At 46.2% G+C, this 26,069-nt stretch overlaps 1 protein-coding gene across 1 annotated transcript in view; it reads left to right on the forward strand.

Moving 5' to 3' along the window:
- Positions 1 to 26,069, forward strand: part of Tmem154 (transmembrane protein 154) — a 38,384-nt gene that overhangs the window by 2,534 nt on the left and 9,781 nt on the right. The window contains exons 2-6 of the mRNA NM_177260.2: positions 15,484 to 15,738; positions 15,827 to 15,865; positions 20,851 to 20,878; positions 21,819 to 21,904; positions 23,770 to 23,827. Coding sequence (NP_796234.1) covers positions 15,484 to 15,738; positions 15,827 to 15,865; positions 20,851 to 20,878; positions 21,819 to 21,904; positions 23,770 to 23,827 — 466 coding nt within the window. The remainder of the gene's footprint in view (positions 1 to 15,483; positions 15,739 to 15,826; positions 15,866 to 20,850; positions 20,879 to 21,818; positions 21,905 to 23,769; positions 23,828 to 26,069) is intronic.

Here is a 26,069-nt window from a genome sequence, read left to right on the forward strand (position 1 = left end):
TAAGGCCAGAGACAAGATAAGCCAAATGTCAGAGCCACTAGGTGAGAAGCTTTGGGGTGTGGGAACCTGGAGAGAAAGAATGAACGGTCCATGCACAGAGGCACAGCTGAGAACTGATGGGGGGCGGGGGTTAAAAAGAAAAGAAGAGTACAGAAGAAAAGATAAATTCTGATTTTGGTGGTACATGTCCATGATCCCTGCATGGGATGGGGGTGGGGGGTAGGGGGGACAGAGGTCAGTGCTTACTTGGTCAGATAGTCTCAACAACAACAAAAACAACAAAAACAACAGCAACAACAACAACAACAGCCGACCAAACCAAAGAGGGGATGAGACTTGGAAATCCCTCAGTGTCTACAGTTCCAAATTCCAGGAAAGTGGGAGAGAGAGGGCCTTCTGGGATGAGGAGTTCAGTTCTGCGAAGACACACTGTGCCCAGTGCTTGGCCAACCCACTACAGTTTGCACCACCTTCAAATACTGCCCACAATGTGGAGAAACAGGAACCAAGTGGGGCCATCTGCACTTAGCTCGCCTACTGAGCTTTTGGTTTTAGTGATCATTATTTGCATTTCTAGAGAGTCTAGCATTTGTAATTTTTCTTGGCTTTTTACTTAAGCTAACTTATTTTTCCCTCTCGTTCACGTTATGTCAACTCTTATCTACTGGATGATTTTCTTCATCTCCGGCTGTTTGCTGTGTCTGTTGACCCAGTCATGAGGGCACTGAGGCCAGAGCCTGGCATGCAGGGAGCGGCTCACCTGTTTAATTTAACTCCAGATTCTCCTCACCAACCCCTAACCCCTGGAAAGTACAACATCCCTTCTCTGTCCTACTCACTAGGAATGAAGCCACGCATGTGTTGAGTTTAGTGGAGATCATGACTGGACCTCAGCTTCACCAAAGCCTTGGGACAGGCAGACAGTAGGACTCAGTCCTCAGGTGAGGTCAGTCAATAAGCAGGAGTAACCACAGAGCCAGGAAGGTGGCCAGAGAGAGAGGCAAAGATGACTAAGCTAGACTGAACATCTAAGGAAGCTTGGCTTCTACAGGATCAGGATGGTCTCAGTGATGCAGAGTGCTGAATATTTTTAACTACCCCTAACACACCCTGTAGGCAATGGCCTGATGTTCTAGCTTTAGCCTTTGACACAGTTATTGAATAGGTGATCCTTAAAAGCATTATATTATATGGTCTCACAAACTCAGGAGCCCAAGTCTTTGTTTGAGGCAATCCCCATGATCAGTTAGGCTTTGGATTTTCATTTCCTCTACAATCTTGTTTGTTTACTGGGTTTTTTTTGGGGGGGGGGAGGGTTGGTTGTTGTTTTATTATGTTTTTTGAAATAGGGTCTATCTCTGTAGCTCAGGCTAGCTCAGAGTCATAGTCCTCCTAGCTCAACTCTTTTAGTGCTAGGGTTCCCAGTCACCTTTGCCCCTCCAGACGTGATAGCCAGGCCTTCTTGAGATTTCTTTATACATTTAAAGGCAATGTCTCCTATTTCATCTGGTATTTCTAGCTGCTGCTCAATGGGCACATTTTCTTAAACAGATGGGGTTGCTGGAGAGGGGAGCTTTTTTGTACAACCATTCTAGAGGGTAGCTTGGAAATGTTCTTACTCTGCTGTCCTGAGGATTTATTCCTAATCACCCACAAATGTGTAGGAATGAGACCAAGCCAACCATGTTGACTATACCGTTTGTAAAACTGTGTGTGTATGCACGTGTGTGCAAAAGTCGGGGAAAGGAGGCAGAAACTCTCCAAATGTCCACTCACAGAAAAGGGGTGAGATAATTTTGCAGTTTTAGAATAAGTGTCACAGAGCAGGCTTGATGAACCTGTACTACTGGTACCAAGCTGGGTCAGGCTCAGAATAATACTGGCCAAACCCAGGGGTTGGTGATTATAACATGTACAGGTTGAGAGTTTCAGCTGCTTGGGAGCTGAAACGAGGATTGCTTGAGTTATGGAATCTGATTCCAGCCTGGGCGACACAGACCCTCAGTGCAATATTGTGATTCACAGAATAATCGTTTTTATCTCAGGTTTTTGAAGTGCCATGGCCTATGCTTGGATAGAGCCATAAATGCATTTTAAAAGCGTGGATAACTATTCAGTGCTTACCCTTTGGGAGTAAGAGAAAGCAGTGATATTAAGCATGGCTATTTATCTTACTCAGCTTTCTGTCAGTATAATCAAATATCTGAGGGAGAGCTGGGGACATAGCTTTGTAGTGAAGAGGCCCTAGGTTCAATATCCAGTACCTACTAACCAACCAAACAACCATTCATCCAACCAACCAACCAACCAACCAACCAACCAACCAACCAATCAAAAGACACAAAACTCAAAGTAAACCAATGAACAAAAGGAAGATAAGCCATCTGAAGAATTCAACTTTTAAGGAAGAAAGATTTAATTTAGCTCATGGTTTGAGTCTGGCTCAGTTGGCCCATGTTGCCTTTGGGCCTGTGGTAAGGGGTACACCATGGCAAGCAGTATGTGGTGTAGAAAACTGCTCACTGTGGGGCAGCTGGGAAGCGAGACTGGGTCACAAAATCCCCTTAAAGGCTATGTCTCCAATGACCCAATTATTCTCTACCAAGTGTGACCCAATAAAAATTCCAACATCAGATAATAGTACCTGGCAACCAAGCTGTCAATACATGGGTTTTGGGGAACATTCTAGAGCCATATTATAACAATACCCTTAGTACTGTTTCCTTCAGATGAAAAGGATGACAGGAGCTGGAGAGATAGATCAGAAGAGCTGGTTTTGTTTTGTCTTTTTGAGACAGGGTTTCTTTGAGTAGCCCTGGCTGTCCTGGAACTCACTCTGTAGACCAGGCTGGATTACCATTCACCTTGCCCTTCTAGACATGATATCCCGGCTTTCTTGAGATTTCTTTATACAGTTAAAGGCATGAGTCTCTGCTTCCCTAGTGCTGGGATTAAAGGTACGTGCCACTAGGACCAGCTAGAGTTCTTGATCTTCTTGCAGAGAACTGGAGGTTGGGTCCCAGCCCTCAACTCAGGTGGTTCACATATGCATGTAACTCCAGATCTGGAGAATTTAATGCCCTCTTCTAGCCTGTATGGGCACCCAGGCAAACACACACACACACACACACACACGCGCGCGCACACACACACACACACACACACACACACACACACACCACAAATAAAAACTATAGTTAAATTAAAATTTGAAGGAGATAATCCAGGGCCTAGCAAAATCTGAGCAATGGGCTGATTGGGACCCAGCTTCCTGCCCTTTTCTCCTGGCCGTGGAGCTCCTAAACAGCCTTTGTACTTGTATATTTGTAAATGTTCATGTTACAGAAATCAGCTCTCTCCCTCTCTCCCTTGGGTCTTATGGTGATGTGTTTTTTTGTAGGCCTCCTTTTAAGCTTGGATTTACAAATCTTTCCTTTTCCAGTTGCTCACTTCATACACCTTGGCTCTTCTCTTTCTTCGATCCATGTTCCTGGGCCGTCAGACCGTAACCTTGTGACTTTCATCCGCTCTCAGGCTGGGTGTACCTCCCCAGTTCTCACCCCTCTGCTGGCATCTCCACCCACCTGTAATCTTGCGTTTCCATCATCAGTCCCCCTGGGTACATTACGGGCGGTGTCAGCTGCTCATCACGTCCGAAACAGAACTCGTCTGTGCTCCCCAGTGGCTCGAAACCACCCTGAGTCGTACCTGGGCTACTCTGCCTCTTAACATCTAAAACAGCCTCATTGCCTCAAGTATTACCCCCCCCCCCATCCCATTTCATATTAACCCAGAATAATTGTTTTGTAACAAAAATGCAATCATCTTCTCCCCCCAACCCCCCATCAGTGTTTTCTTCCTGGGCTAGATCCCACACACCCTGACGTCATGATAAAACATCATGTGAACTGGGCCTGAATTCTCTTCTCACTTAACCCTTTCCACAACCCACCTTTTGCCTTATGAATCAACCACTTAACAGTGCCAAGTTGTGCGAGACTACTGGGCCTTTCTATGTGCCAGGCCCTCAACTCTGACCACTTTCCCTGAGGTCTTTGCTTCATGGACTTCATAAATGGAGACTCTATCGTTTGTGAAGATGTTCTGGGTGCAACCCCAGATGCAACAAATCTCTTTGCTTCCCACACTGTCATGGCTTTTCTCTCTGTACATGAACACAATACGGTTTCTATTCATTGGAATTATAATTACAGATTTGGATGCTATTGTCCTGACTTAGTCATTTCTTGGGAGGCAAGTGCCTGACCTGGCCTCGTTTACCCTACCTAATAGCTCAGATTTAGTTTAGTGCATGGCATGGGGTCTAGCAGATGTACAATAAAAAATATGGTGCCTGGCTGGCTGAGTGAATGGATTTTATCTTACAGCTTAAGATTTACTATAATCAACTTCTATAATACTAATACCTAGCTCATCATTGTTTTAGCTTATCCAGTTTCCTAATTCTATACCAAAATGTTAACTAGCCCAAATCTTAGACAGATGTGGTGCCGCAGACCTGTAATCTCAGCAATGGAAATTTGAGGCAGGAGAATTGTGAGTTTGAGGCCAACCCTGGCTACCAGCAAGATCTTGACTCACTGAGACAACACTGTCAGGCCAGTGACATGGCTTGGTGGGTGAACTGCTCACCATGCAAGCATGAAGACTTGAGTTTGGGTCTCCAGCAGCCATGTAAAAGCCTGGCATGGAGGCATGTATATTCTCAGTGCTGGGCGTTGGACATAGGTAGCTTCCAGGGACTCAATGGCCAGCCAGCCTAGCCAAAGTGACAAGCTCTGAGCTCAGCTAGAGATCCTGTCTCAAAAGGTAAAGTGGAGATCAATAGAGGAGGACACCCAACCTTGACCTCTGGGCAACATGCATACAATGCACTGGTGAGCCCATGCATGCATGCACGCACATGCGTGCGCGCATACACACACACACACACACAAAACAAAGCCATCTCAACTCTTCTAATGTGTGAGAGTTTCCATTCTGCATCTTCAACTCACAACAGGTATTGCCTCCTCCCTCCCCCGCTGAGTGGGCTAGACCAAGCCTTTGTAATCACCTTCTTGACATGGAAGGAAGTTCAGACCCAGAAAATTTGCATGGAACATTTTTAGAAAGGACCAGCGGTTACTAGCATTTTAGGGGGAAACTTCTGCAAGAACCATACAGGGACTTTAAGTTCCAGAGACATTAGCCTCCAATCTAGTAAAAATCGTTTTGAAAACCTGAAATGAAGTATATGAAACAAAAACGACTGAGGAAAGCTGCCTCAGGTGAGGACCACACAGGCATAATGCCTGGAACGAGGACAGTGGAGAGAAGAGCCAACTGTGGCAAGGAACTTGGAACTCCTGATTCTCCAGCCACCCCTTTCTAAGTTCTGGGTTTACAAGCATGTGTCAGTATGTCCAGTTTTATACAGTGCTGGGGATAGAGCCCTGCCTTCAGTCATGCCATGATTTACTTGTTTTGGTTTTTGTTTTTTCGAGACAGGGTTTCTCTGTGTACCCCTGGCTGTCCTGGAACTCACTCTGTAGACCAGGCTGGCCTCGAACTCAGAAATCCTTCTGCCTCTGCCTCCCAAGTGCTGGGATTAAAGGCGTGCACCACCACTGCCCAGCTGCCATGATTTACTTAAAAGTTAACTTACTCTTTCTAAAAAAAAAAAAAACAAAAAAAAAACAACAAAAAACCTCTGCTTGTTTGCTTATTTATTGATCATTAATATTGCCAGACTTTATTGATGATGTATTTCACAAAAAATTAAATATCAAATTTTCTAAATGTGCAAAAGAATATTGCCAGACTTAGCAAATAAGTATGAATATCAATTAAATGAATTTCAGGTAGCGTAGGGGTGTTTATGCATGTGTGTGTGTGTGTGTGTGTGTGTGTGTGTGTGTGTACATATGAATATCCTGCAACTTATACTAAGTGTGGTACACTTGAATATGGCACGTGACACACTGAAAGAGTACACAGTTGATGTGAGAGAAGAACTTGGGTGGATTCGGATACCACTTCTTTCATCTGGAGTCTCAAGGATTATGACTGTCAACTAAAGAGCATCTCCCTGTTGGTTCCTGGCTAAGATCATGACGATGGAGCTTATGTGACCAAGGAACTGCCCCGAGATCCCCTTTTTGGAGGGTGAATGGACATGATGCCTGGAGTTTGTGTCTCTGCCACATTAGGACTTGCAACACCCTGTTTGTTCCTGCTTCTGTTAGATGCTGTCTGAGAATCCTGGGTGTTTTCTGGTGTGCTAACCAACAGAACTGAGGGATTTCTTAGAAGGAGAAGAAGAAGAAGAAGAAGGAGGAGGAGGAGGAGGAGGAGGAGGAGGAGGAGGAGGAGGAGGAGGAGGAGGAGGGGGAGGGGAAGGGGAGGAGGAGGGGAGAAGAGGAAGAGGAAGAAGAAGAGGAAGAAGGGGAAGAAGACCTATCATTGAAAGAGTAACAGTGATAATTAAAAAGAATTCAAGAACGGATCGACGTTAAGTGATGCATTACTGTAATGAGTCATGTTAAAAGCTAATGTGAGACTGCAGAGGTGACTCCCTCAGCAAACTTCTTACTGAACAACTGTGAGGACCTGAGTTCGGATCCCAGGATCTGTGTACACAGTCAGGTGTGGTGGCTCAATTCTACAATCCCCCTGCATGAGAGAAAGAAACAGATGGATCCTTGGAGCTTGCTGAGCCTGGAATACATAAGACCCTATTCTCCAAAACAAACAAAAAGTTAGTGAGAGAAGTCTCATGCAATGGTGTTGAGCTCATAACTGTAGGGAAGAGGGAGTGGGGAGGGGCGGGGGAGAAGGAGAAGTAAGGGAAGGTGAGGGGAGAGGAGGAGGTGGGAGAGCACGGAAGCAGCTGCAGCAGGAGTGGTAAGTTCTGGTGCTTGAGGCCTGTCTGAAAGTCCAGGTCAAAGGGCAACACTGATTCTCCTTAAAGACCTAGTGGGTCAGAAGCCAGACGGCTTTAGAGTTGATCCAAGAGAGTTGATCCCACCTCTTTGCATCAGTAATTTGTTTCCCTCTTGAGCTTCAAACCTTAAACCCTCGACCGACTGGTCACACACAGAGGCCTCAAGGTCCTCATGACCTCAAGGTCATAGGTTTGCATAATCCTCAGTTGTTCCTCTTGAGCCACCATTCAGGGTGGGGTGGAGGCCCAGTCTCTTCCTACCATCTCTGATTCTGCAAAACAGCACATTTGCCACTTATCATTTTAGTTGTCTCTGACCTGACACTTGTCTATTGGACAGTGCTGAGCTTGTGATGAGCGGAATGATGCTGAGATGCCAGAGTGTGAGTTTCAGGGCCAAGGCATCCTGGCTAATGGGGCGGGGGGGGGGCAGCAAGTCTCCAGAAAGAGGTTGACAGAACTGTTGGGTAGGGCCCAGGGGTCTGCTAGGAAGGGCAAGGCTAGGCATATTTGCTTTCCAATTACTCTTTTACATTGCTGTATCAATCAGATTTCTCTTACTGTAACAAATTACCAGAGACAATCAACTTAAAAAGAGAGGAGGTTGATGTGGGCTTATGGCTCTAGGGGTTTGGGTCCGTGATTCGTTGGCCCATTGTTCTGCAGCCTGTGGGAAGGCAGCACATTGAGGCAGGGCGTGTGTGACAGGGGAAACGCTTGGGAAATGGCAGGAATAGAAAAGAGGCAAAGAAAAGACTGCCTTCCCACAATCCTCTTTAATGACACCCTCCCTGTGACCTGAGGGCCTTCCACCAGTACCAGTAGTGCCTCAGACTGGGAGCCTTAGGAGGACATCCCACCCCAAAACTCTAGTCACTTTGGTTGGAAATAAGCTATTCAAAAGAGAAACAGAAATACAATAAACCAGGAAAATACCAAATATTGTGATGGTAATCATCTTTATTGATCACCTCCTATTTCAAAGTACAGTCTTATTTCACTAATGTTCAGGAGTTGTTTTTTTTCTTTCTTTTCTGAGTTAGAGTCTCACTCTGTAACCCAGGATAGCCTAGAGCTTATTTCATAGACTGGATTGGTGTCCAGTTTGTACTGCTCTTCTTGCTTCCTGAGTGCTAGGATTGCTGACATTTGCTCCCTTGTCCAGGTAAGAATTTTGTATTCTGTCCTATGTAGTATGAGTATATTTTAAAACTGGACACGTGATACAGGCTAGAATGGCATTATTCCACCTCTGTGTAGCCCTGGATGTCCTAGAACACACTCTGTAGACCAGGCAGGCATCAAACTCAGAGATCCTTGTTCCTCCTGTCTCCCAAGTGCTGGGATTAAAGGTCTGTGCCACCACTGCTCAGCAAGAATAGTAATAAGTTTGTGCTGCTTTTTGGTCAGGTGAGCCAGGGAAAGGACCAGGGGCATTTTTGGACACTGCCCGAAGGCCATGGGCAAAGCTGTCCCAATGTTCCATCCTTCTACTTGGCAAGAGTGTTCTCATGTGTCACACACAGTCATCCTCCACACCCAGGCTGGTACCCAGTATGTCTGCCACGGTCATTTGTTCCAGTTTTGTTCCTGGCCACCCTATAATCAGGTACCACAAATGCAAAACAATTAATTTTGAAAAAGTGATCACTAGAAAAAATAACTGATTAATGGTGTATGTACCTATTCAGATTGCTCCCAAGGTTCCTTTTGGCATGTGGCTCCCAATCACACTTAAATTAATAAGTCTGTCATTGTGAGTCACAGCAAATTAAGACACTGTCCACTCACTCATGGTTTAATTCAGTAATTCTTAGGCCAGCAAGCTTATTTACCAGAGTCATCTAGGAAGACTTTAAGGAAATATTATTAGGACTAGGGCTATCACTCACCAGAGGACTCTGTGTGTGTGTGTGTGTGTGTGTGTGTGTGTGTGTGTGTGTGTAGCATGAGGAAGGTCCTAGGACTGCTTCTAGACATACATCCTGTTACCCAGGATACATCCCTACACAGCATCAAGTAACTGGTGAAACTGCGGGAAAATAGCTGTTGGGACAACTGATCATTATTAATCACAAAATGAAATTATTTAGGCAACAACTCTCAGACCAGTGAACTGTCTTGAGCTTTAACTCAAACCCACTATGTCAGGACTCTGGGAGAAGAACCTGGCAGTCTATGCTTTATGAAGCTTCCTGGATAGTTCCAAAGACTGGAGGCTTAAACCACCATGCCATGCCATCAGCAGACCTTTTCGGGGAGACTCAGGTTCCCATCTCTCAGACTTATTCAGGAAGGGGAGTGCTCCTGTCATGATATATCTGCCCAGCATCATCCAGAAACTCAGCTTTCAATGATAACCTTAAGCATCAAGTTCAGCTGAGAGAGTTGGGTCCTAGGTTTCCAGGGCCTTGAGTTTGAGTCTTGTCAAGTTTACAGAACGAACAGCAGAACAAGAGTGAGTTGAGTTGTTAGCCCAAGGAAGGGCTAGAAGCAGAGAGTTTAGAGGTTGGTCTCAACCTTGACTGCACCCTGCATTCCCCTGCAGGTAATTCTCCCAGCCTTCATCCCAGCCTCTGATATAGATACCATGTGAGTGAGACCTGAGTATCAGGCATGCAAGGTGCTCAGGCAGTGGGAATGTGCAGCTAAGGCAAAGATGACCTTGGCTTCTGAACTTTATTGTTTGAGACAGGAGCTCGCGTAGTAGTCAAGGATGACTTCGAACTTGTGATCTTCTTGCCTCTACCTCCAAAGAGCTTGGACTGCAGGCATGCTTAGTTTTCCCCAGAGCTGAAGTTACACCCAGGGCTTCACGCCGGACAAGCCTTTATCACCTGAGCTATATCCCTATACCCACTTGGTTTCCTATTTATTTATTTAGCTATTATTTTAATCTTTTTCTAACAGACTTTGGGCTCCTCACTCTTTGCTCCATGCAGATGTCAGGGGTGATACTTAGGTAGAACTCTTGGGTTTAGTTTCTTGAGTATCCTCAAAGTCACACATGTGGTCGGTTAGTCCACAGAACAGGAGAGAGAGCACAGGACACCAGGTGTGCCTTGTTCCATTTCACTGTCTGAGTTATAAGTACCTAAGTCATTGGGGCACACACTCGGCAAAATCAACAAAGGCAAGAACAGGCCCAGCACAGGGCACGATATCCTGAATTAGGAAGCCCTCTTCTATTGTTGCTTTAGTTTGTGGGTCCTTAGCAGGGAAGTGGGGGTACTCCCCATTTCAAAACCAAGAAGGGTCAGGGTGTACTGAGTGGTAGAGCACATGCTTAGCAAGCAAAAGGTCCCCAGCACCATCCAACCACATGCTCTTTATCCTCACTCTAGCACTAGCTTAACAGCACAGCAGCAACCACAAAACCTAGAGATCTCGATTACACATTTGTTCCACTTTCAAAAAAAAAAAAAGAGAGAAGTTAGCTGGCTTGCTTCACCAAGAAGCAAACTCATTTCCACTCAGTGGCTGTCCTCAGGACGATGACACAGGCATGCGTGAGGCTCAGATACTGGAGCTATCAGACCTCATCTCATTTCTTCCCCGACTCACAAAGATTTTCTCCGGGGTCCTCACCAGATGTGCACCCTGTGAGTCCCAGATGTGTTTGCATAAATACCGTCAACAAGCATTTGTAAGTGAGCCTTCTTTAGTATCTGCTGACTCAGGGCCGAACAGTCAGATGATGAGATGTAGCCTACCTTCAAGTTTCTGACAGTGACATTGTGATGTTAAAAGGTGACATTGAGTCATTCTTTAAGGACCAGAAGGAGAAATGATGAAATGAAGGAGCTCTGGGAAGTTTGGGATGGGGTCACTTGATATAACCATGACCAGGCCAGCCATCAGAACACTCCTGTTGGAGCCCTGCTGACCGGTGGCAGGCAAGGCCTACCTGCATTTCACACACTGCCTTCAGGGTTTCTTCTGCCTTTTGCTTGCTGACACCTCTTCTTTCCACACCCACTGTATCCTCACCCCACCCTCAGCTCTGCCAATTTTATCCCCATCCCCACCACTCATGTCCTGAATAATATCCAAATTGTTAGCCCCGAAATATGAGAATAAATGAGGAAGTTATAGCAGGTGGGCGGAACTCCCGAGGGACAACCAAGAAGCACACCAGGAAAGAAGATAGGTAGACGAACAAAGTTGACATCAGGTATGCCGCCCTGGTGTCTGTGCCCCAGGCTGAGAAGGCACGGCACTTACCCACTCACCTGCCTTCCGGAGCACTTTTAGGGAACAAGTTCTAAAATGGGAAGGGCTCTTCCAGGGTTCCTTCGTTATGAACATGGAGTCGGGGAAGGAGTGGATATGTAGGGTGTCTGAGGCAAAAGAAGAAAACCTGAAAGCCCCGTGGAGCTTACTTAACCTAGGTAGCGCTCATTTTCTGGAGATCTGTTTTATGGCCAGGGTGCTAGGTGCTAGACTCTAGTGCTGTGTGACATGGCACCAGTTATTGCCGTTCTTCACAAAGCAAAGGCAAGTGCTAGAGCCCATGGGGTTGCCTGAGGCTGAGCGGCGGTTTAGGGGCTCCCCGACTTCCATTGGGTTAAAAGCTGCTTTAACTCAGTGGCGGGGTGTGTGTGGGAGCTTTGGGGGAAAGTCCCTGAGCTGCCTTCTGCTAGCTCCATCCACCACCACTTTAGCACCTCTGGTTCTTGTGCTGAGTCTGAGTCCCACCTTGGTTTTCTTGCTTCCGGTTTTCTAACTATTTTTTTTTTCTTAAGTCAGGGTTTCTCTGTGTAGTTCTTGCCATCCTGGGTCCTGGAATTCGCTTTGTAAACCAGGCTGGCCTTGAACTCAGAGATCTGCCAGTTTTTGAGCCAGGCTTGTCTTGGTGGTGCATGGGATTAAAAGCATGCACCACCACTCTTGGCTCCATTTACTTTCAAAAAGACAATAAACTAACAAACAGGTTCTTTATGCATTCATGGAATTTAGCTCAAGAGACTGGACTACTCCCTGGGGAAAGATAATTTCATATATTCATCTGCAAAGTGTGGACACTGAAGTTATAAAGGTCAGACTAGAAGACATGGGGTGTCATGTGCCGTGGGAGGGGCGGAGTTTAGTCTAGCAATCAATAAACACTCCTTCGGCCCATTTACTATTATTTATCTGGGGGCTTTTATGAGGTTAAACCCCACTAGAACATGGAGAGTGATATGGAAGGTTATCATAGGAGTCTCTGAAAATGAAGGCCTGCATAAGAGAGAGAGAGAGAGCGAGCGAGTGAGCGAGAGAGAGAGAGAGAGAGCACTCTGGGGTTTACCTTTGTGGTAGAGCACTTGCTTAGCATGCAAGTGACCCTGGGTCCCGTCCCCCTACCACAAAATTAATTTTAAAAGAAGGGAAAGAGGCAGAGGCAGAAAGAACTCTAGGCTCTCTTTTACTTAAACAGACACTGGAGAGTCTGGTGGAAAATACATTTGAGCCTGTCAGGGTGTGCTGTAGGGAGAGCCTGCAGCCCATTTAAACTCCATAGTGTCACTAAAGGCCACCTGCCTGGTCTTGAAAAGCAGAGTGCACCACCTAGGGCTGCCTGGACACTTCTCTCTTCCTTCCACAGCCCCAGTGGCAGAGCCTCTCGTTATTCTTACTGGCCTGTATCTGTCCCCATTTTCTCTTCTCTGGGGCCACAGGTCAAGTGGAGACAAGGATAATAAGTGTTGTACTAGAGGGAGCTTGGCTCATCTGCTCCCCTTGGAGAGGAGCTACTGGGGTTCTGGGCAGAGCTGCCTGCCTTGCATCTGGGATGAGGCGTCTCAGCCAGAACCCGACAATGCTGGCCTTCCCCATCCTTATCCACCCTTGTGCCAGCAAGCCACTGTCTGTTCTAGGCTGAGGAACAAGAACCCAGAGTCCACTCTCTTGCTCTCTGCCTGATGGCCAAACTTCCATGACTCTCAGCACCATATTTCCCCCTGATTGAAGGGAGACACACTACGAAGATAAAGTCTCAGGTTCCATCATGACCCTCCGGGGACCCCACTCTTCTCTCTTCGTGAGCTCTGTGACTGAGCAAGTCATGTGAAGTCTGTCACCGCATCTCTCTGCACGCGTAGAGGGCACAGAATGAGATGGTGCAGATAGAGGGCAGAGTACAGACAGGGCTTAGCTCTTCATAGAGTCTCAAGAAGTGGAGTGCAGTGACACAGACCTGCCATCCCAGTGCTCCGGAAGCTGAGGCAAGCGGGTGCTGAGCAAGACCTCTGAGTAAATAAACAGGAAAGATTAGCCTGAAGCAGGTGACAGCACCCACAGCAGCAGTGAGGGTAGGCAAAGGGAAGGAAAGCAGGTCTGCAGACCTCGCTCAGTGGTAGAGCACCCACTTTGCGTGTGCACACTGCTGAGTGTGGTGTCTGGCAGGAAGAGGGAGGCGGAGGGAGAGAATATGAATACCTCTGATTTTCTTCTTTTCATCCTGGGGCCACTCTCCTAATACCATCACACTGGTGATTAGGGATCAGTGTAGGAATTGGAGTGAGGATCCCCAGGTAGTTTATAAGTGAACAGATATTTTTACTGTTGTAACGTGAATCTGAGGAATTCACTGCAGTGTGATTACAAAGAGAGATAAACTATTGAGCGGCTCTGCACTGCTCAACTTGGCCATCCTGTGGAGGGATGACCTAGCCAGAGCACAGCTTAAAGCCACTCATCTTTCCTTAGGCATCAAACCTTTTGCCTTAAATTTTTTTTCACCAACCGACTCATGCGTCTTCTGCATGACAGAACAAAACCCCTTCAGCCACCCCGTCACTGCTGGGACAAGGTGAAGTTCTTTCCCACTCTGTGAAGGGTATCTAATGGCACTCAAGGGTCAGACAGAGTAACCTTGCTTCTGCTTTGAAATAGGGAAAGTTCCGGTGTGATTATTTTTCTTGTTGCTTCGACCAAAGCAACTTAAGGAAAGAACAGCTTATTATGGGTCACAGACCAAGGGTTCAGTCCCTCATGGTTGGGAGGACATGGTGACAGGACAGGGGGCAGCTGGCAATATTGCCACAGTTGGAAAGCAGGGAGGGATGAAATGTGATGGCCAGCTCTTGGGTGCCTTTCTCCTTACTCAGTCTGGGACGGTCGCACATGAAATGGTGGCGTCCACAGTGAGAAAGGGTGTTCCCACTGTAGTTAACTTAATCTAGAAACTCACAGACATATACAAAGGCTTGCCTCCTGCTTGGCAATAAATACTGTCAAGCTGACAATGGAAGTTAACCATTTAACCATGAGACTCTACCAGTGCATTTTCCTAAATAACTAAAAATTGTGAGGTTTTCTCCGCCCCCCCCCCTTCTTTTTATGTATGTGAATGCACACTGTCTTCACATACACCAGAAGAGGGCATCAGATCCCATTACAGATGGCTGTGAGCCACCATGTAGTTGATGAGAATTGAACTCAGGACCTCTGGAAGAGCAGTCAGTGCTCTTAACTGCTGAGCCATCTCTCCAGCCCTTGAAGTTTTCTTTTTCTCCAAGGGATCATCTTGAGAATCTTATTTCGCAAATGAGACATTCATCACGTACTTATTTAGAATCCAGGAGGACTTGTCAGACACTCAAGGGATCTTGAGTGCTGTGTGCTGGGCAGAATGTAAGGCACTTAGCTCTGAAACCCAAGTGATCCCAGTATAAAAAAATTCATTCCTATTTCTATCCACTGTCTGTCTATCTATCTATCTATCTATCTATCTATCTATCTATCTATCTATCTATCTATCTATCATCTCTACCTATCTACCATCTCTATCTTATCTATCTATCTATCTATCTATCTATCATCTCTATCTTATCTATCTATCTATCTATCTATCTATCTATCTATCATCTCTATCATCTCTATCTTATCTATCACCTCTACCTATCTACCATCTCTATCTATCTATCTATCTATCATCTATGCATCTATTTATCATCTGTATGTATTATATATCTCAGTCATCTCTATCTACTCTATCTATCTATCTATCTATCTATCTATCTATCTATCTATCTACCTACCTACCTACCTACCTATCAATAATTTTGTGGTGCTAGACCTTATGTTTGCAAGGCATGTATACTTACAGTAAGCCTTACCTACAGGCCCACTGACTTATATCTAAATGTATTTTTTTAATGTCATGCATTTCACATTGTGTCAGTAAATTTAAATTTACTCAGTTATGAACATTCCCTGACTCTCTATGGCTTCGGGAGTAGTAATATCTGTGGTGTGACAAAGTCTTCACTCAGTGTGTCTAGAGTGTCTGGCTGAGGCTGGACTGCGGGGTTGGGTGTGTGTGTGGGAGGCTTGCCTCTGCTTTGACTCTATGTTCAACACACTTGGAGCTTGAGCTTCATTTAGCTCAAAGCAATATACTCTTTGTGTCATGCCGAAAAGGAACACCACTCACAGTGGACCAAGCTCACCACTGAATGAGTCTAGGAGCCATTTAAAGATCTCCGAAACCACGACACATCAGCTTAGATCACGAAACACTCCATGGCAGCCTTGCTTTTTTTCATGTTTAGGAAATGACGAGGAGTCAGAATACTCAGGACAGAGCATCACAGAAGAAGAAAACTCGGAGGACGAGACGACGAGAAGTGCTCTGGCTACGGTGACCACAGAAGCATTAGCTGAAAATGTGAATTCTACCCACACCAACGACACCTCAAACCAGGTGGAATTTATATTAATGGTGGCGATCCCACTGGCTGCGCTGCTCATCCTTCTATTCATGGTTCTCATTGCGACCTACTTTAAAAGCAAGAGACCTAAGCAAGGTAGGTAACTCTTGTGTTCCCGATTCCAGACAACCACTGTACACCTCAATGAGCCACCAGAAACAGATTGCTTTCTTCTTTTATGCAGAGCCTTCTAGCCAAGGATCTCAAAGTGCCTTGCAGACACGTGAGTAGTCACCTGGTATTTGCTTGCTGTTGGAGGTAAAGTCGTAAGTGATGAGTGATTACAGCTCACAGATGTTTGCAAGAAGTTAATAATGGCATATTCTCTGTGTGTGCCTGTGTGCGTGCGTGCATATGTCTGTAAATTTTCAGTCTGCGTTGAAATTATAGTCTACTGCTGTTACCCAGAGAATCTTGACCACGAGAACAATGTGACATTTCACTTTGTAGGAGGAGAGGGTCAGGCAGGTGTCCGATTGGGGTTAATGACAAAGGGTTAGAGAGTTCATCATGCTTACATGAATTGGGTCTTTACTCATATTTCCATAATGGATATTACTTCTCCCATCCTACCCCCTGCCCCCAGTTTGAAAAGGGTGGAGAGAAGTATTCTTCTTGCTCCCACCAAGAACATCTATATGGAAACTGCTAACTGACTAAAGATGACTGACTGAAACCAAGATAGGAAACTCCCAGTCACCGGTGCACTCAAAAAGTATAGGACAAAATGAGAGAATCCTAGGATTCAGAGTCGCTCTGGTCCCAAGCAAACTTGGCATATTTTGACTTGTGCTGGTAAACTCTGACTAGGTCCAGTGTTTCTGTTTGCTTGTTTGTAATTATATGTGTGTGTGTGTGTGTGTGTGTGTGTGTGTATATGTATGTATGTGTATGTATATATATATATATAAACACACATATATATCTATATATCTATATATATATACAGATACAGATATAGATATATATACACACACTCACATTGTGTGTGTGTGTGTGTGTGTGTGTGTGTGTGTGTGTGTGTGTGCATGCACATTCAAGCCAACAGGCACAGGCATTGATGTACATGTGGAAGTCAGACATGTGCTTGTAGAAATAGTTTTTCTTCTTTTACCATGTGGGTTTTAGGGATCAAGCCCTGGTTGGCAGCGTTGGCAGCATTGGCAGCAAGCCCCTTTGCCTGCTGAGTCGTCCCATTGGCCCAGGCTTCAGGTTTTAAATGGAAGCTTTTAAAAGTCACTTCAAACTTCACTTAAGGGTAGGAGCTTCTCAAGTAAGATGCATAGTCAGGCTCACATAGAAAACTCCTCTGCGTCCTCCAGTCCTCCTAACAGGGCACTTTGCTTTTCTTGCTGTCTGTCCCATTTAGCTCTGGGTAGGAGCTGTAATGATTCTATTCACGGCCAGGGGACGGGGAGGTAAGTGGGGCTGGGGAGGAAGTCCTCTTCTTCCACGGAAGGAACTGGTAAAATAATTAGAAAGAGGAAGAAGAGGGAACCCGTGCTCCACCGCTTGAAATTTCAGAGTAACCTAGCAACAGTGGTTGTGTGGGAGCTCCTCTGGAATCTACAGTTAACACAAGACCCAATGGGGCTGACCAGACACCCTCCCCTCTTCTTGCCTAGGCTGGACTTGAACTCACACAGCCCTCCTGCATCAGCCTCTAAAGTAGATCTGGGCTGCAGGCCTGCAACACTGCACCTGGCTCTTTCCATTCCTCCTTTTATTTTAACCTCAGGGGAGTTCCCTGTCAAACCTAGATGCGAAGGGGAGTCCAGGGCTGGGGCCTCGAGTCTCATGTCAAGCTCTTAGGCTTTCAAGCTCTCTGAACTCTGGTGTTCAAGTCTTTCAGTTCCAAAATCATTTGCATGTAAGGAGCAGACCCATCCTCCTGCTTTTCTTGATAGCTAGTCAAAGCAGTTTTCATATTCTAATCCTTACTATACTATTAAATTTCAATTGCATATTATGTATCACACAGTAAATGCATGCATCTATCATCTATGTATGTATGTATGTATGTATGTATGTATGTATCCATCTGTCCATCCATCCCATCCATCCGTCCATCCATCCAGGTTACAGAATGGCTATAAAAGGTTCTGAGAAGCCACAGAAGAGTTCAAGGTGTTCCAAAGAGGAAGGACTAAGAAGCCAGAACTAGGAACCTGATAGATCTACAAAGACTTTCTGCAGGATACAATAACAAATGCAGGTTGGAGTTCTACTGGAGATCCTGCCATAGAGTTAGGCTGCAGGGTCAGTGTTGAGCTACCCAAGCGAGGTGCAGTGGAGGCTGTAAAGGTAAAAATAAGGTCTAGGATGGAGAGTTGGACAGGTAGACAGCAATTCCAGTAGGCTGTATCAGTAGTTGGGGTGGCCTAGAGTTTTCTGCCTATCAGTCACCACACACACACACACACACACACACACACACACACACACAGAGAGAGAGAGAGAGAGAGAGAGAGAGAGAGAGAGAGAGAGAGAGTCTGAAGCAAACAAAAAAGCCTCACTGTTTTAGACGATCTAGAGTAAACTAGGGCTGGGCACAGCCTCTCTCCCATTGCCTTGATGTGTTGGGTAATCTCTCAAAGAACTGCTGCGAAAGCACAAGCAGGAAGTCATCATTTAGAACAGACCATGGCTAACCGATGCCGGCTCTGCTCAATGAAGCTCCTGCTCAGACTAGAAAGCAGACAGCCAGAGCCTTCTATGGCTCCTTCCCTCAGGCCAGGGCCAACAAGCCCACTGTCTACAGCATAGGGAGGGTCTTGTCAGGAAAGTGGTTGTAAGGCAGGAACTAAATGTGGAAGACAAGCAGTGGGAGAGAATGAAAGGGCAGGCTGGAAAGGGATAAGATGGAGCCCAGTGTGAGTGCGTGCACCCAGTCAGTGGCTATTAATAAAGAGATGTAGGCCAGGTAGAGTGGAGCAGGCAGGACCTGATTGCTGAGGACAAGTAATTGGTCCCCTCCACCCCCGCCCCTGGCTTAATGTTCTGCTCTTGTCCGATCTCCCAGATGTGTTTCTGTTGCCATGGTGGCTGGGGCAGGGGTAATGGCCCTGGAGCAGAGAAGATGAGGCCACAGAAGGCTTTTTGCTCTTTTAATACTGATTATGGAGCCTCTCATTTGGTGCATCTGGAGCACTTTGGTAATGGATTTTTAAACTTTTCCATCATCTGCATGCAGGTCAGCTTCTGCCTAGCTCTGAGGCTGTGGGGAGCCCAGATTAGAGTGAAAATCTGTGCTCACAGCGGGACTGTGGAGTCACATGCTCTCTGAGAAACTGGTGGGGAAGTTAGTAAGGAGGAAAAGGGTGGTTAGAAGCAGGCGTGTTTGTGTGTGTGTGTGTGTGTGTGTGTGTGTGTGTGTGTGTGTGTGGGTTGGGGGCAGGTCTTTAAGGATCACCTGTAGAGAGTTCCAGTTGTGTGGGGCTTTGTTTAAAATCCCTTAAGGAAATAGCCAGTATTAGATTAAAACTGTCCGTGTAGGGCCAGGGATGTAACTGATCTTGTCATGTATGCTCAAAGTCTTGGGCTCAGTCTCTGAGTACTGCAGAGACCGGGGTGGTGAGGCATGTTTATAATGCCTGTGCAGGATCAGAAGTTCAAGGTCATCTTCAGTTAGCTATCAAGTTAGAAGCCAGCCTGAACTATGTGAGATCCTTAAACAATGACCAGAAAACTGCAGGCACAAAGTGTGTAAGATGAAGCCATTCGACTAAGTTTCTGGGGAGTCAGGCATCTGCAGGAGGTCTCCGATTCTATTTGGGTGCAGAAGACAGAGCTCACGGTGCCTTCTGGGCCAGCAGTGACGGTGTGAAACCTGCATCTGCACCAGCTCTCCTGGGTTAGCCATGTCACCAAAGCTTGCCCAACCGGCAGGACACAGCAGCTTGTGCCACCTGAGCTCAGTTCCAGGTGCCAGCTGGCTGTGTTTCCTCACTAATGACTGCCCTTCTTCAGGCTAGACACAAGGTGGCCTCTAGTTGTCAGGGGTTGAGGCAGCAGACTTCCTGGGGACCTCTGCAAAGGGTTTGCCTTCCAAAGCATCTGTCTTACTCACAGTGCACCCACTTGCCACCACTGATTGCCTTCTCCGGGGGATGTCGGTTTCCCTGCCAAACCAAACAGAGCTCGCTTGGGCCAGGCAGCAGGCTGTGATTCTTGCCACCTGTTCATCTGGAGTCTTAGCCACATTAGAGCTGTTTTATCAAATGGTACCTGACTCTCACCCCAATCAGCAGCCATCAAAGGCAAGCTGGTTAGAAATCCCACTATTATAGTAATGATAGGTCCAAAAGATCAGACATAAATGCAACTCCATTGCTAGACAACTGAGATGAAAGCCCAATCATCTTTCTGCTGCATTCTTACCAGGTGTTACTTGCCAGGTACTGTGCTAGCAGGAAGGGGACTGGGGCATGCCTGCCACGGTAAACAGGACCGAAGTTATGGTGGCTCTTTGGGAGCTGTGCTCTGGTGGGAGAGACAGATGAAGTAGAATCAAACAGATGGTCTAACTGACCAGTACTGTGAAATGCAGTGCCAGGGACCAACGGGACTGACAAACCTTCCTGAAATAGAGGTGGGGATGACAGACTGAGAAGTGGAGGGATCCAGCCATTTAAAGAGCAGGGTAAAGGGGACTTTCAGAGGTATCCCGTGGCAGAGAAGCCCATAGTGTTAAGGACCATGTGTCATAAGTAAACAATGCTGGAACATTATTTTGTTGAAGGGGATCCATAGCCAAGCCCTTGTTTGTAACACTTTCCTGCTTTTCTGACCACGCTTTTCCTCTTCGCGTGGATTAAAGAATAATAGGGAAGGTGAGCACTCTCTGGGGAGCACCTATCTCTAAGGAAAGCAGAGTTCATGATTTCAGAGGATCCCAGACCTCGTTTCAGCACGACAGTCTGTACTGTGTGACTTGGGGGTTAATGACTGCTCCTTGGAATATGTGATTCATGGGCCTCAAGGTCCTTCAATGTGGTGAAGGTCCTGAGTCTGATCTCTGGGACCCATGTGGAAGAAAGAGAGAATGGACTTCTACAAACTATCCCCTTGTCTTTGCTTAAGTGCTGTGGGCCCCCATCCCTTGTCATCATGCCCCTCCCATTGCAAAGGACACCAAGTGGATGTTGCAGTAAATCCCTGCAATGAATGAACTAGGCTGGTGTGATTCTTGTATCTGTTCTCTTTCAGATGAACTTGGAGGTGAAACCCTGAAAGTGTGAGTCCTCTCCTCCTGTCTTCAGTTCCCTGTTGTGTGGACAAGAATGGTGAAGGGGAAGACATGAGGGAGCCATTAGCCTTTCCCCAGCTTCTGATGTGGCTGGTTTCTTTTGCTAGTCCCGCTAGACTCTGACAACCCCCACATTGTCACAAGGAACATGAATCTTACTTTCCAAACCTTACCCAGGAATGTCTGCTGTGGTCACCTTTGAGAAAAGAGTTTTTGTCTGGCTGCTACCAGTGCCAGATGCATAGCAGTTAAATATCCTGGCCCTGGGTGAACGCCAAAGACACCCAGTGATGCCTCCCCTGCCCCTCCCATCAGCCTCTCTGCTGTAGATCCTGCCTGCTTCATCTTCCAGTGCAGCACCCACAGTGTGTTCAGGGCTGGGGGCCTTTCCTTCCTCTCTCCATCTATCCTGACCAGAGCTTTTTCCCCTATCCACTTCCTTGAAGCCCGGGAGACGGGCCTGAGGCTTTTCTAAGAGCTGCTATTCCATTCCTCTTAGCTAGAAGAGCCTAGGCATTGAAGGAGACCAGACAAAAGCAGCCTGCTGTCCGCTCTCTTGATCTGGGTCATTGTTCAAAACTCCAAGAAAAGAGAAGTGAGACCAAGCAAGACCAGGAGGCTAAATGAGAGGGCCACTGAGCACCTTGGCAACCATGCCTTTGGTCTCCAGAGAGCAGCTTCTCTTTTAGTCCACTCCCTCCCTGGCCTCTGTGTCATCCAGTTGGGCCTTAGTGACAGAGGAGGGCTCATTGGGGATTTTGCCTTTCTTCCTGCCAGAGTTAGATGCTCTCTTGGTTAGGGTAAACCCAGGGCTAGCTCAGATTGTTTCTAACCAGTCAATATTCTAGACTCTTCCACAAATGAAAATCATCCTACCGAGCCTTTTCTTTTTTTTTAAAACACGCATGCATTTCTGTTCTCTGTCTAGCCCTATTTTTGAAGAGGACACACCCTCTGTTATGGAAATAGAGATGGAAGAGCTTGATAAATGGATGAACAGCATGAACAGAAACGGTATGTGAAAGCCCAAAGTGTTTGCCTCTCTGGTAACGCAGGGTTAGACGGCTGCCTCATCAACAGCTCAGAAAACCTGAAGTCATGCCTCATCTGGCACTCGACCTGTGTACCCCTTAAAGATCCAGTCCAATCATAGTGCCGGGTCTGTTACCACTTGTTTCTATTTGTGTACTAGTTGTTGATGCGGAGCTTTTCAAGAAGAAACTGTGTTTTTGTTTCTGATAGTGTGTGCGCCCGCGCCTCCCCCCCCCCCTCTCTCTCTCTCTGTGTGTGTGTGTGTGTGTGTGTGTGTGTGTGTGGTGTCTGTTACTGGGAATCTAACCCCCACCTCTAACATGCTAGGTAGGTGCTTTTCCAGCCTGGGAAGGAAATCTGATTCAAAAATTATCTGGGGGAAAACATCTGAGATGACCTTCTATTTTCTTGAATTTAGAGAATTCCAGTGGTTGCACAATTTCATCGAGTGCATTTTATATGAACCTCTGTCCAATACACAAGGTGTTAGAGCTGTGTGCCTGTTTAATCATATAAAAGTAAAACATGGCTTTGGTAGCCGAATGGTAAACGTTTGCTAACCCCTGAGTATGGTATTTGTCGGTCTGACTCTAGAACACCCCCATGTCTGTAAATAGCTCTATCAGACAGGACTGCTATACACACTAATAGAGTATTCCCACACAAAAATTTTCAAGTGATAGCTGGTCTTTAAACTGTGTGTCCATTAGAAATCAATGAATTTTTAAATTAAAATTTAAAAAATCAATTAAATTTTCTTGATGCTCATATGAAATTGATAAAACTCACTAGATATACTACTCATATTTGTATGTGTTATAGTTGTGGTGTATACATGTATTGTGAGTGTGTGTGTTTGTGGTATATGCATGTATTGTGTGTGTATGCTTCTGTGCAGAGAAAAACATCTGGTGCCACTCTCTAACACACTCTTTGAGAAGTCCTCACTGAGCCTGGACAGCAAGATGTCTCTGACTCTGTACTCCCCTGTTTGTGTGCACACACGTGCATGCACGCACACGCGCGCGCACACACACTGAGGGGACTTATGTGCATGCACAGCTACATCGAGGCTTTTACAAGGGTGCTGGGGATTTGAACTCAAGTCCTTGATGCTTGTGTATTAAGGAACCCTCTTGACCACTGGATGATCTCTCCAATCGTTTGTATTTTTTAGGACAGACTTACTTATTTATGTGCATGTTCACAGTCTGTGCAACTACTAGCATTCACGTACATTCATGGTGTCTAGAAGAGGGTGTTAAATTGTCAGTGAGCAACCCTGCCTCAAAAATTAGGGTGTAGAGCTAATGAGCACATGAGCATACTTGGGTGTGCATATGGCTACCCAGGCGTAACACACAGACACAGAAACACAGACACACACAGACACACAGACACACAGACACACACACACATGATGTAGTAGAGGAGAAAGAAGAGGAGGTCCCTCCCCACCTTCCTGACGCTTCTGCTGTGGAGCTGTCGTGCAGGCACTGTAGGACCTGAGGTACACCATTTCAGTCCTGCGTCTCACTTCCAAGATGCATATTCTGGTTTGCAGAACACTGTGAGCGTCCAGAGGACGGACTGAGCAAGCAGTGATGGATTGTGTGCCCTTTCAATAGGGGCACGGAACACTGCAGCCCTGTATCTGCGTGATCCGTGCTCTTACCGTTTCAGGAGCCTCGGTGTCATTAATCTTTGAACCTCTAGAACTCCCCAGTGGGGCCATTTCTTCACAGGTAGCCGCACAGAGGCGCAGTCTATTCCCAACTCTGTCAGTTTTGTGGGTAGAAAAAGCAATTCTGGTGACTAACGGTGAATTTCCTTTGCTTCTGTCTTAGCCGACTATGAGTGTTTACCTACTTTGAAGGAAGAAAAGGAACCAAACCCCAGCCCAAGGTACTTGTGATGTCTCTCAGGGATGGGGAAGGGTGGAAGAGGGTCCCGTCTACAGCACAGCACAGCATTTTCTTTGACCTCTTTGTGCCTGGCAATTTAATATGTCAGTTTACAGGGAGGAATGTGCAGTCAGGAATCGTGTTTTGGAAAACACAAAGCATCCTAGTAGCTCTTGAGGTTTCAAAGAGACGCTGTTGAACTGACTTTTGTCTTAGTCCTAAGATTTGCTGATTATAGCAAATTGAATCGGGAAGCTATTTACCTTGGATAGATAGATGTTTGGTAAGGAAACAGAAGGAGGGAACAGCCCAGACAGATAGGTTTTCAATAATTGTGCCTAAGAGGAACATTTTATAAAGCAAGAAACAAACAAAGAACCCTAACCCTCTTGGTCTAGATTAGTATCAGAGAGAAATTAAATGAAAATTAATAACATATCCCAGTCTGCCACTAGGTGGCTCTGCCTGATAGAAAATTTTAGTGCCTTGGGACCAGTGTGATTTATTAGCACTTGACAGTATTATTTAAATGATGTGATCTTTGTGAGGAGAGAAATGAGTGAATTTGGGGGATTTCTGATTAAAGAACAGTTTGCTCGGTATGTGGAAAGAGCAGGAAGGAATTGGAGAATGACTATAGTTTGGGGGTCACCAAGTCACCTGTTGGGGTAACAAAGATGACTGGACAGCAGAGAAGTTGAGCTGTGACGGCAATGGGACTCTTGTGTTAGAGCGCACAGATCGAAGTTTGAGAGCACAACGGATACCCGTGAAAACACGTTACCTGTTCACCCATTGCAGATGCTTACAGATGCAGTCATATAGCACCATAGGCCCTGAGGCCACAGCCCTGCAAGTAAAGACTAGTGGTCAGGTTTTCCTTTGGGGTCTCTGTCTCTGCATTTATTCTAGAATCCTGACATATTAGCTAATAGTTCACCACACTGCATCTCTCTGTGTCACGGACTGACACGGTCCTACCCAGGGCAGCCTCAGCTCTGACCCTTAAGCCCACTCTTAGCAATTACGGCCATGTTACCTCTTGGGGGTTTGTATATGTTACAGTTCATTATGAATTTGAAAAATATTCTATCTTACTTAAATGAGATTCCAGATAATAACAAGAAGGCAAAAGAAAGAAAAAGAATGCCCTGGTTATAGGACAAAGGACATTATGGAGAAATCTTTTCCACATATCTTAACCTTTCCCTCCTAATGAGACAGTGCATAGGTCAATACAGGTCATCTGCAAACTGTGTTTACATTATGACTTGTATGTCAGTACTTTTATATCCTTGATTCCCACTCTGAAATTACTGCCATCCCTGTGGAAAACGACCCTGACGGGTTACAAAGATTAAAAGATTAAAAATCTTTTTTCTTAAATATAGAGAGGTTGGTTCTTGAACTAAGCCGCCTGTGAGACAAAAAGGCCATATCTGTTTGGAGCTCTATGTGAACTTGTCATTTTGCAAGTGAATATCCGAATTCCTCTGTGGGCCTGGAACCATCTGGCTTTGACGGGATGCCTGCCAGGGCTTCATCCCGCTCTCTGGAAGCTGTGCTGGAGTCCTGGGCCACCCAGTCTCAGCTCTTGACCCATCTCTCTAGTGACTTCCACAGACGTATGGTAGCGAAAGTAGAATGAATTCACAGGGAACGCTCCTGTGTTCTTTACCTCTCACATACACAGCCCATCATCAGGGCCTCCCCATGAGTGGGACGTTTGTTACAATCACCTGATAGGTCAGCATCAAGCAACCTTCCTCTGTGGCATCAGCCCCTGAGACGCCCCCCACACCCCATATGTGTACACAATGCTCCAGAAGGCAGGGATGTGACTAAGGAGTGAGTTGAATGAGTGCTGCACTCGCCTGCCCTCCTGATAAGGAGGAACCATTTGTAGCATCAGCATCCCGTACTTCTGGGCTTCTGGGGACTGGCAGCTCCACCATCCCTCCCTTCAGAGCTTCCCCTGGAATCCATCCCAGCCCCTGATTTTCACTTTCCAGTTCTCACTTTCCTATCCTTTTCTGCCTGACTCCTGTTCTCCCCCTCGGCTCCTCCCTCCCGCCTCCCTCCTTCCTTCTCTCTATTCCCTCCCTCCCTCCCTCCCTCTCCTATTTCCCTCACCTCTGCTTCTTTCTTTAACTCTGGATCATACTATGTAGCCCAGGCTGGCCTTGAACTCATAATCTTCTTGAGTATTGGGACAATAGCAGCATTGACACAGATTGACACTT

The sequence above is a fragment of the Mus musculus genome, chromosome 3 (assembly GCF_000001635.26).
Source record: "Mus musculus strain C57BL/6J chromosome 3, GRCm38.p6 C57BL/6J".
Classification (NCBI taxonomy): Eukaryota; Metazoa; Chordata; class Mammalia; order Rodentia; family Muridae; genus Mus; species Mus musculus.